The 12,454-nt window shown below is 36.7% G+C and overlaps 1 protein-coding gene across 1 annotated transcript in view; it reads left to right on the top strand.

The window, feature by feature from the left end:
• Window positions 1-12,454, top strand: part of Ttc8 (tetratricopeptide repeat domain 8) — a 62,190-nt gene that overhangs the window by 23,330 nt on the left and 26,406 nt on the right. The window contains exons 7-8 of the mRNA XM_077799730.1: window positions 2,345-2,430; window positions 6,049-6,136. Of these exons, the coding sequence (XP_077655856.1) occupies window positions 2,345-2,430; window positions 6,049-6,136 (174 nt within the window). The remainder of the gene's footprint in view (window positions 1-2,344; window positions 2,431-6,048; window positions 6,137-12,454) is intronic.

Genomic DNA, 12,454 nt, shown 5'->3' with positions numbered 1-12,454 from the left:
TTCTGAAATCTTTATTTCCATATGCTCTTTAATTTCATCATCCTGAAGTTGTCAGAAGCATACTGATAGTAAAAGGATGACTTTTAAAAATTTACAGGTTGCACATATTCACAAACCTCATCTAGCTCTACCAAGGTTCCTTGTACAGTTAGAGATTTGTAAACCTATGACTTAAAAATAACAGGCTAGTCCTTTGTTAACATATAGATATTAGTTTTATTAAATTATTCAAATATTTTAAAATGTAAATGTAGTTAATCATTTGTAGAAATTGGGAAAGGCTCTAAAAATATAGGTCTTCTGTTGCCACTTTAAAAGTTTAATGCTAGTAGCTTTTAATTATGAATCTTTTACTATGACAATTTTGTTTGGTTCTTAAGCTATTTTCAACAAATAATTCTTGAGTGCCTATTGTGAACACAGTGACATTCCAAAACACAGCAGAGATGTAAAAGAAAGGTGTCTCTCCATAGGGAGCTTAGGGTCCATCTGAAATTGCCACAGATGTTTTCTCTAATGCAGCCTGATTTTTCATGTGAAGTATGATGATTAAAATTAATTTTAAACCTGTTTTTATTCTGAATCAATAATTTATGTTTTTGCTTAATTGAATCAGCACAAACACATTGGTCTTCCATGAGATGACTTATTTCAGGACCATATTTGAATGCAAAATCAGGAGCCTGTTGTTACAAGCACTAAATCCAGCCTTGGGATATGTAAACATTTTTTGAATAACATCTTTTGCTAAAAATAGAAGTTCTGTTTATATTAAATATGATAGTGAACATGACTATTTGATGGAAAAGGTCTTTATAAAGATTGAGTTAGAATTCAATGCATGACTGAATTGAACTGATTTAAAATATATTTTCCTAGTAGTTCCAAGGATAATGCTAATTGAAGTTATACTTATCCCTTCATTTTTATTTAGGGGAGGGGCAGAAAAATAAGCATATGAAAGTAGTATGTAATTTATTTTTAATTTCCATAGCTTTCAAGTGAATGTGTTGATTTGTTTCAAGTCCATTAGGGGCTCAGCATGTCAACAACATTTCTTTGTAAGTGGTTTGTATATTTAGAGATCTCCCCTGGAGCAAGAAAAGATAAAGAACACATGGAAAAGTAATTAATTTTGCAGTAGGAGATTGAGGGCACTCTTCTGGCATTCATTTTAGAAAAGAGTTAATATTAAGAAGTGTTTGGTAATAAGGCAAACATTTTGAGATAACAACTGAAAGTCTAAGAGTAAGTTTAACTGAGTTGTTGGATATTATTGTTATATTAACACTAGCTACAGAATAAAAAAATTCAACCTTGAGAGAATAAGATTAAAAAAATCAGAGTTTTCATTTAATAACTCCATCTTCTAGTCACAAAATCTTTGTATGGTCTTCAAATTTTTCTCTTTAATTTTTTTTGTTAGTTGTACATGGACACAGTGTCTTTATTTTATTTATTTATTTTTATGTGGTGCTGAGTATTGAACCCTGTGCTTACAAGTGCAAGACAAGTGCTCTACCACTGAGCTACAAATCCAGCCCATTGGCTTCAAACTTCTGAGTTATAAATATGTATAAAGACTATTTTGTTTCCTCTTGGTCAAAATGGTTTCCACTTTATCTGAATAAAAACCTAATTCTTATTTGGTCATCTCTTGTCTGACCTTGAGTAGAGGAAGAGACCGATCTAGAGGACATTAATGATGTGGGATAAACAGAGGTAAACGGTGAAGGTAGTTAAGGAGGAGATCTTCCTCAGTTTGCAGCAAAGAGAAGTTTGACCTTTAGAATTGCTAGAAGCTAAGGTGATATCAGAATAATGGAATAATGGTTATTGAAGGTAGTGGTTACTCCCATTAACTCCTTTTACTCTTCTTCATAATTCCATTCTCCAAACTTTCTAGCGCTTACTTGGTCTTTCTCTATTTCTCTACATCTGTCTTTAAATTGCAGACAGTGATTGCACCAGTCTGATATACCAAAGTGTTGATTGCCACTATGTTTGGAGGCATTTTGAATTATTAGACAGAAAATAGTGGGGAAAGGGTAAAAACTTATGGAGTTTTTAGTATCAATTTTGTGGCTTGTATATTCAAATTGTATCCCAATATACTGTACATCTGCTTCCCTTTGATCAGTGTTTCTAACTCATCTGCTGTTAGCCTTCTGATCTGGAACTGATTATTTAGGGAAAATTGGTGGAGCCATCTGGAAACATGAGCAACTGTCTGACTTCTAATGCATGTTTTGATTGCTTATAATTATATGGTTTATTTCATTATTTATCTTTCTGTTTATTGTCAGAAAATAAAATTCTAATGTAAAATGAATTGTTTTCAAAGGCTTTGGATCTGGCTGCCCTTTCCACAGAGCATTCTCAGTACAAGGACTGGTGGTGGAAGGTGCAGATTGGGAAATGTTACTGCAGGTAAAATTTCGAATATCTGTGAAGGATTAGAAGTGGCAATATGTTTTTGAATGTCAAATCTGACACCCCCTTTCTGGATACATTTCCTCATGAAGAAATAAGAACTTGACTTGAGAAAGCATTTACTTAACAATCACATAGTAGCAATAAGAACTACAGCAGAGAGAGGCAGACTTTGAGATCATCAGATCCAACTTCCCTTTCTGAATGAGGAAGCTGAGGCCAGAGAGTGGCTGTGATTTTCATCAGGGACTAGTTTGGGGCTAGAACTGAGCCTGTTGAATCAGGTCCTAATCTCTTGGCTCTTAAGTCTTTTCATTTATACTAATGCGTCCCATCTGTAAGGCACTTTGTGGTTAAGAGTTTGTTTGTATGTTATATCATCTCACTTAAATTTCACAGCACTCTGAGTAGTTGATGTAATTAGTGATTTTCTCAGATGAGAAAAATTGAGCCTCACAAAGAGAGAAATTTGTTTAAATTCATATAGCTAATAAGTGGTAGAGCAAAAATTTCTGGTCTACTTTTTGATGACTATTTTCTATTTCCACAATTCCATATTGTTTCTGTATAACCTGGATATTTTTACATTCTCTTAATGTGCAAATGTTTCAAAGCAAACTGAGAGATCAGAAAAGCCACAGTTAATTTTATGAAACATTTGCATAGCGATTCATAAATAAAATCTAACACTTGTTGCTGATATTGAAATTCAATTAGCATTTGGGTAAATAGAGACAGGTGAACAATTGTATTTCATAAAGGTAAGTATGTCTTCTTTTGTTCAAAAACAAGGTGGAGTTCAGTTACTGTGAATACCTGCAATATTTATAATCTTTAGTTGTCATTAAAACCTATGGGGAAAAGAAGAATATAAAGGGAATAAAAAGGATTTATTGTTCTGCTATTGAAATTAAGACTACTTTCCATTTAGGCAACTCACACAGAACTCTAAAGTGCTTTTTCCTTCTATTAGTTGAGGAAGTGCTTTCTGCCAAAAGGTAATTTAGACCTTCCAAACACTTAACTCTTATGAATACAATTCTTAAAGACAATCTTGAAATCTTGAGCTTCTAAGTAGAACCTTCAGAAATGTTTAATAATTAAAGGAAAGCACAACTCTGATTTCTTCTGCCTCCCATTCATGTTGGCATTTAAATGAGCACACCTTGTCATATTAAATTATTGTTCTCTGTTCTTTAATACTTGCTCATCTTTATTATGTATTTGGTATTCATTCACTCGGTAAAATATTTAATAAGAAACTGCTCTCATTAAGTGGGGTCACAAAGATTTATTAGATTGTTTCTTCTTTCAAATGATTTAGACAGTTAATAGTTATAAGTATAGTTCTTATTATGAGAGAAGCAAATGCAGAATGCACTGAGAGCCCAGTCAGACCTCTGACTTCAGGCTGAGAGGTCAAGGATAGATTATGGTATATAGTCTGAAATAGATTTCTCTCCCTTGTCCTGATCAAGTTCTATACTGGTTCTACCTTTGCAGTAGCTCTCAAAGTCCCCCTTACTACTCATTCCCATGCAAGTGCTTGAATTCTGGCCTTTAGTGTCATTTGCTTGATTGTAGCTTCTTACCTGGGTTGTCTACCTCCAGGCTCTTGCCCCATCTGTCCTTCCTAAATCCAGTGAGAGTAACTCTTGTGAAAAAACAGCTCTTGTTGGATTCCTTGAATAACTGCCCATTACTTCTAGAGTGAATTCTGAATTTGAAGTGTGGCATCATGATCTTGGTCCCAGTCTACATGTGTGCCCCTGTTTCTCATTACTCCCATTATTGTGTCCTTCTCAATTAAACCAAACTGCTCAATATTCCCTTAGCATGCTGTGTACTTTCCCACCTGTGTGCTTACATCATAGTTTACTAACTTCTAGAAAAACGTTTCCCTGCCACTACTCTTTGATTATCATTACTTTTAAGAACCTGGTTTTATTTCCTTCATTTTTCCATCTCTTTTCTGAAATGTGCATGCAGATGTTGCTTGACAATTTTGTTGAATAAAATCAGAGAAGAGGTTGACCCCTGGAAGGAACTATCTCTTTGGACTGTAACTTTCTTATATTGGCCTGATTTATGAACTTGGTATTTTTATTAGTCCTAGACTTTCTTTGAGCATGGCCTACTCCACTTTTTTTTTTTTTTTTTTGCACAAGAATCCATGTAATAAACTACTTCCTGATAGTTCTAGTAGAAATTATCTCTTAAGGGTGCAGTAATGAAAAAATGATCCATATTTTTTCTTTTTTTGGTTTCCATGCAGTTCAGTATTTCTAATTCCCTATTTATTTGTTTTTCAATTTGATTATCCTTCTATCTCTATTGCTTAAAAATAATCTATTTGTTTTCCTATTGTTTTACATGTATCTTTTTATTGTAATCCTTTAAATCATTTATTGTAATCCTTTAAAATCATAAAATCTTCATAAAAATATGTGGACTCTCATGGATAACTGGCGCTTACAGAATTTAATGACTGTACTTGAGTCACATGATTAGAACTTGCATGCTCAATTGATGTTATATTCTAAATTACATTGTTTTTCAGAATTCAGAGCACTTTGATTGCATTTTATACATACTCTTTGTGAAATTTGTGGAACCTTTAAGAGGTAGAGGCTTTTTGCCACATTGCGTGTCTTCTGACTTTAGGCTAGCCTTTTGGGGCCACCTTTAATCCCTTTAATCCCATCTTCCAACAGCTATTTGGGTATCAGCCATACCAATGCCTACGGTTTAGGTTATGAAAAATGATCAAAGCTCTTCTTTCAAGCCTTTGAATGAAAGTAGCACATGGGAATATATTGTGCATCATTTTGATTTTATTTCACAAAATAAAACATTATCATCTCTAAGTTCTTAGGTGGCTAAGAATGAGTAGTTATGAGAAAGTTTAGTAGTTCTGTTAATAACAGGCTGAGTGAAAGCTGAGTGAGTGTTAGTGGCTGATTTAGTGGTAATAACATGTTTCCCAGGCAGAGGAGTGGCCACTGGTGTCAGGACAGTCTCATTTAGACAAGGAGCAAATCTCAGATTCATAGACTGGGACAATCAGTGTCAAATACCTAATAAAGGGGAAAAAAGATTACTAGAATAATAAAATGGTGTAGCTGTATTTCTCAAGTAGAAATTATTGCTTGAATTAAAATAGTTTCAGGGTAACTGAAAAATGGGCTCTGATCTTAGAGCAGAAGATGTTTTCAAAGGAATATCATCTTTCAGTTCTTCCAGGAAAATGGAGACTCTAAGCATTTATTCAGGTCACTTGCCATATGTTCATCTGATCATAAGCTCTTTGGGCAGTGAACTGATATGACCTGGCTTACTGGCATCTCTTAGTCCTGCTGCGACTAGGCTGCAGACAGACTCTTTACACACCATTTGGCAATTAGATAGCCAGTGAGTATGGGAAACAGGCAACTTTTTGCTAAACTCTGTTAACATTCATGTTAACGTATGTGTGTGTGCAACACTATTTTCTTTGGCATATGTTTACTCATATAGATAGAATTTGTCTCTATTTATATCCTCAGTGTTTGAAAAATGATATAGTATTTATTTTTAAGTTGAATGTCTGATTTTTTTTTTAATGACTGTTTTTAGGTTAGGAATGTATCGTGAAGCAGAAAAACAGTTTAAATCCTCTCTGAAGCAGCAGGAAATGGTAGATACATTTCTCTATTTGGCAAAAGTAAGTAAATATTGAGTGAAATCTTTCTTTTCAAAATTCTGGCCATTGCATGGAAAGAGTTTCCAGTTCCTTCAGGAGTAGTTGGCAAGTTAATATGTTCAGATTTAACTTGTTTTTCTTTATAGCCAGGGAAAAATAACATATGGAGGGTAACTACCTCAAGAGAAACTGATCGCCATGAAAAATAAGATAACCACCTTGGAATATTGCTCATTTGAATGGAAGAAAATATCATAAGCTCACCACCCATGTGTAACAGGCCCCAGAGAGGGCTCTTTTCTATGACACATTTGTCTCATGCTTGAGCAGATTGCAGAGCACAGGGACTGCTTTTATGTAGGTGCTTAATTACTCAGCTCTACTGTAAAAATAAAAATCTTACTTCCCCTTTATTGAGCACCTACCTACTCAGTGCAAGTCAATGGATTAGGTTCATTGTACACGAAATTTAATTTAATTCTTACAATAATCTTGCAAAATAGGTTTTATAATTTCCTTTGTACTCCTAAGGAAAAAGAGACTTCAGAGTTGCTGGACTATTAACAGCCAGTATTCAAACCCAGGTCTTTTGAACTCCAGAGGCTACCCACTACTACACTGTGCCCCTCATAGTCACAGCAGAAGTGAAGGACCACCTAGAATTTTCAATACAGGTTGAGCATTCCTAATCTGAAAATCTGAAATCTGAAGTGCTTCAAAATCTGATACTTTTTGAATATTACAATCAGAAAACTGCATACCTAACATCCTATGATGTATTGCAGTCAAAATCCAAGTACACTAAAAATACTGTGTAAAATTATCCTTGGGCTATGTGTACAGGGTATAGATAAAATATAATTAATTTCACATTTAGACTTGGGTTCTGTCGAGAAGATAGCTCATCACGTTATGCATATATTCTAAATTAAAAAAAAATCTGAAATCTGAAACACTTCTGGTCCCAAGCATTTCAAATTAAGGTATACTCACATTATACTGAGATAAAGTTTCTTGACCTTCATCAAGGTTACTTTGAAAGAAAAACATTTGATTTAGTAGTGGTCATGACATCTTGCTCTATCTTTAAGAATTTTTCAAATTAAAAGTACAGAAAAGAGGATTCAAAAGCTACAAAAGGAAGCACTAGCTTTTTGTATGATATCTCAGTTAGCCTACGGTGGTTCGGATGCCACCCGAGGACTACAAGAAGAAAGTTGGCCAAGAAAAAGACCCAGTGAACTAATCTGAGGGTGAGGCCAAAAAGAAGTGGTCCAAAGGCAAAGTTTGGGACAAGCTCAGTAACCTAGTCTTGTTTGACACAACTTCAGATTCTGTAAGGAAGTTCCCAGCTATAAGCTTGTTAAGCCCAGCTGTGGTCTCTAAAAGACTGAATATTCATGGTTCCCTGGCCAGGAGTGCCTCAGTTAAAGGACTCATCCCACTGGTCTCAAAGCGCAGAGCCCAAGTTAATTTATGCCAGAAATACCAAGGTGGAGTTCTCCAGCTGGTGAAGACACTTGAAAAAGGGCAACCAACTGCCAACTGTGTATTTGAAAAATAAAATTTATTAAACCAAGAAGTAAAAGGGAGTGCTCCTGGTTCCTAAATATGATAATAAAAGCACACTAAAGAGAAAATGAAAGTTCTACTATATGAATTTGCTGTTCTGATTTTAGTATGTTTACAATGGTTTTCAAAAATGTTTGGAGCTCTTTGGTATCTAAATTTATCTTCTATATCTTTTATATTAAATTCTTAAAGAACTTTCTAAGCATCATAGTAAACTTTTCTGGAGGAGAGTTTGAAATTAAGGCTCAGATTATATTATTTGACTGTCATCTTCTTAACTTCTTAACTGACAATTGTTGGCCACATAATTGAAGAAAACTTTTTAAAATTATAGTTAAGTACATGGTTTTATTTATTTATTTACATGTTTATTTAAGTTCATTATTGCCTGTATGACTATCAAGGAGTAAACCTGGTTTTCTTTACTATATGAAAGAATGCTTGCTATACAATAGAAGTCAACCAGATTGTAGGAACAACATTGTTTTTAAAAGTTTTTGTCAGTTAAAAATTAAAGCTGGGTATGGTGGCATTTGCCTGTAATCCCAGTTACTTGGGAGATTAAGGTGGGAGGATTACAAATTTGAGGCTAGCCTGGGCAATTTATCAAAACCCTGCCTCAAAATAGATCTTATCAAATATTTTATATTAGTATATTAATTGTATTGTTTATCATATTTTAAAAATCCATTCAGAAGTTTGTAAGATAAAAATTTTACAGTTTTCATTCATATCCATCCCTCTACTCATACTTTAGCAATAAACATTATGAATAGTTCTAGGCCTTGTTCAAAGCATAGCATAACCATTAAGAAAAACTGGGAGAGAAGTACAGGGTAGGTTTTGGGAGGAAGATGGCGGCGGGGAATGAGTGAGCCGCTCTGTGCTCCGCGCCACCGCCGCCGCAGCGTATGTTGCTGCTTCTTAAAAGAAGAAGTAAAGATCATCAAAGGACACAAGGATTCAGCACCGTGTCAAGAAAAGGGCCTAGATGGAGTGAATCCGCCACGACTTCAGCACGAGCAGTAAGGCTGCAGCCCCCGAGCTGCCGGGCTCCCTGGGCCCCTTCTCACTCCCCTCTCCGCCTCTCCGCTTCGCTTCTCCCCCGCCATCTCTCCTCCCACGCTCACTCCCTAAATCTAGATCTCAATCTCTTTCCCCCACCCCACCTGCTCTCTCGCGTGCCCAGTACCCAGCCCGCGCGGGCCCCGAGGCGCTGCCTCCCCTCCCCCAGCCCGCACCCCCTCCACGGGGGTCCCGAAGGCCACAGCTTTGCCGCCACCGCCGCCGCCGCTGCAGCCACCGCCGCTGCCGCCACCGCTTTCCGCGGAGCACCTTAGAACAGACTCTTAACCGAGTAAAATGGAACAGCTGATAAGATGAGTGACAATTTAAAATCTAAATGATCCAACATGGCGGCGGACGCGGAGAGATCAAGTCTCTAACCCCTTCAGGACGCGGAGAGATCAAGTCTCTAACCCCTTCAGCTGCACGGGCATAGGGAGAAGGAAACTGTCAAAATACTGTTCGCTCAGGACCACTAGGCACGGTTGAGCTGAAGTGGACCCCGGGCGAACGGTCTAGCCTTCTCAGAACACACCGAGCCCGAATTGGCTGCATTCTAGCTCAGGTTCGCCTGCTTCATGGACTCAACACTAATGATCCCACTGAAATAACTAGTCGGCCCGCCTGAACTCAAAGAGGTAAAAGCCAACTGAGCACCACAGCCAGACCCAGGGAATCAGGAGTGACGCAGGACTAGCGGCGCAGGACTCCCAGCTATTGCTATCACCAGTGCTGACAACAGGTCCCTTGCACCAGCTATCAGGGGAGTTGCTGCTAACTGAGGGCAAACAAATTCGCTGGGGGCCCTCAGCCCCAAGCCCTACAAACTTAGGGTCTGAGGGAGGCAAACAGAAAGGGTGTGCCCAGGCACCCATGAAAACAGGGCTCCCAGGAGCAGCAGACCTGGCATGTAGTCAGTATTGTGGTGAGTGTCACAGGTGAGCGGGGCCTGGCTTGAGGAACCACAAGAGAAGGCCCTAGGCACTCAGGATTAGAGACCCACACAGTCTGGGAAGAAGAGCTGAGGCACAGTGATTGGTTCCCACCTATCAAGAAGAAAAGCCTGGCCCAGTGGGCATAGCTCCACCAACTGGATGAGAAGTTAATCGAGCTATATGACTGCATTTATTATTATTATTATTATTATTATTTTTAACGATTATTATTAGTATTTTTTTTAATTTTATTTTCACTTTTTGTTGTTGATGTAGTTGTTGTTCTTTAACGTTCCTATTAATGGTTTCAATTTTTTTAAATTCTTTTTATTTTATTAGTATTACTATTATTTTTTAAACTTTAATCTCCATTTTTTTACTATCATTATAAAATTTTTTTCTTTTTTTCTTTTCTTTTTTTTTTGGTTTTAAATTTTTATTTTTTTTTTTGGTTTCTTCTTTCTTTCTCTTCATTTTTTTTTCTTTTGTCTTCTCACTTCTTTCAATTTTCCTATTCCACCTTCCTTGAATTCTACCTGCCTACACTCATTCTCTTTAGTGACTTCTTCCCTCCCCTTCTAATATCTCTCCTCCCCAGTATCACACTAATTGGAGGAGGATCACAGCCACTACCTGCCCTGAAAGGGTGATTTTTCAACTATACAAGAGCAATATAATTAAATAGAGGGGGAAAATATCAAAGACACAACAATTTCACCAAGCAGAAAGAAACGCCAGCAGTATGAAACGACAAGGAAAGAAAGGACCACAGGCAATGCAGGTCAACTCAACTTTAGAAGAGGTAATAGCTGCAACAGATGGAATGTCAGATAGAGAGCTCAGGACCTACATGCTTCAGATGATCTGGAGTCTCAAGGAAGACATGAGACAGCAAAATCAGACAATGAAAGATCATATTGACAAACAAATCCAGGAAGTAAAAGATCAATTTCACAGGGAGATAGAGGTAATAAAAAACAAACAAATAGAAATACTAGAGATGCAGGAAACAATAAACCAACTTAAAAACTCAATTGAGAATACTACCAGCAGAGTTGATCACTTAGAAGATAGAACATCAGACAATGAAGACAGAATATTTCAACTTGAAAAGAACATAGATAGCTCAGCAAGTCTACTAAGAAACCATGAGCAGAACATTCAAGAGCTATGGGATAATATCAAAAGACCAAACTTAAGAGTCATTGGGATACAGGAAGGCACAGAGCTCCAAACCAAAGGATTAAGCAATCTATTCAGTGAAATAATACAAGAAAACTTCCCAGACTTGAAGAATGAGACAGAATCCCAAATCCTAGAAGCCTACAGGACGCCGAATGTGCAAAATCATAAGAGATCCACACCTAGACACATTATAATGAAGATGTCCAACATACAGAATAAGGAGAGAATTTTAAAAGCTACAAGGGAAAGGAAGCAGATTACATTTAGGGGTAAACCAATCAGGATAACAGCTGATCTCTCAACACAGACTCTGAAAGCTAGAAGATCCTGGAATAACATATTTCAAACACTGAAAGACAATGGGCTCCAACCAAGAATCGTGTATCCGGCGAAATTAAGCTTCAGGTTAGAAGATGAAATTAAAACCTTCCACAATAAACAAAAGTTAAAAGAATTCGCAGCTAGAAAACCATCTCTTCAAAAAATCCTTGGCAAAACATTACAGGAAGAGGAAATGGAAAATAACATTGATAACCAACAATGGGAGGTAGGACAGTAAAGGGGGGAAAGTAGTCAAAGAGGATAACAAATCAGGTTTAGTAACATCAATAAACAAATATGGATAGAAGAACAAACCATATCTCAATAATAACCCTAAATGTTAATGGCTTAAACTCACCAATTAAGAGACACAGGCTAGTAGAATGGATCACAAAACAAGACCCAACAATATGCTGTCTACAGGAGACGCATTTGATAGGAAAAGATGTACATAGACTGAAGGTGAAAGGTTGGGAAAAATCATATCACTCATATGGACCACGGAAACAAGCAGGAGTGTCCATACTCATATCTAATAAAATAAATTTCAAGCCAAAGCTAATCAAAAGGGATAAAGAAGGACACTTCATACTGCTCAAGGGAACCATACACCAACAAGACATAACAATCATAAATATATATGCCCCAAATAATGGTGCAGCCGTGTTTATCAAGCAAACTCTTCTCAAGTTCAAGAGTCTAATAGACCACCATACAATAATCATGGGAGACTTCAACACACCTCTCTCACCACTGGACAGATCTTCCAAACAAAAGTTAAATAAGGAAACTATAGAACTCAATAACACAATTAACAACCTAGACTTAATTGACATATATAGACTATACCACCCAACATCAAGTTGCTACACTTTTTTCTCAGCAGCACATGGAACCTTCTCAAAAATAGACCATATACTATGTCACAGGGCAACTCTTAGACAATACAAAGAGGTAGAGATAATACCATGCATCTTGTCTGATCATAATGGAATGAAACTGAAAATCAATGATAAAAGAAGAAAGGAAAAATCAAGCATCACCTGGAGAATGAACAATAGGTTGCTGAGTGATCAATGGGTTTTAGAAGACATCAAGGAGGAAATTAAAAAATTCCTAGAGTTAAATGAAAACACAGACACAACATATCGGAATCTATGGGACACATTGAAAGCAGTTCTAAGAGGAAAATTCATTGCTTGGAGTTCATTCCTCAAAAAAAGAAAAAACCAACAAATAAATGATCTCATACTTCATCTCA

Source organism: Urocitellus parryii, chromosome 6, assembly GCF_045843805.1.
Source record: "Urocitellus parryii isolate mUroPar1 chromosome 6, mUroPar1.hap1, whole genome shotgun sequence".
Lineage (NCBI taxonomy): Eukaryota > Metazoa > Chordata > Mammalia > Rodentia > Sciuridae > Urocitellus > Urocitellus parryii.
The sequence above is the reverse complement of the archived record's forward strand: the minus strand, read 5'-3'. Positions and strand labels throughout refer to the sequence as shown.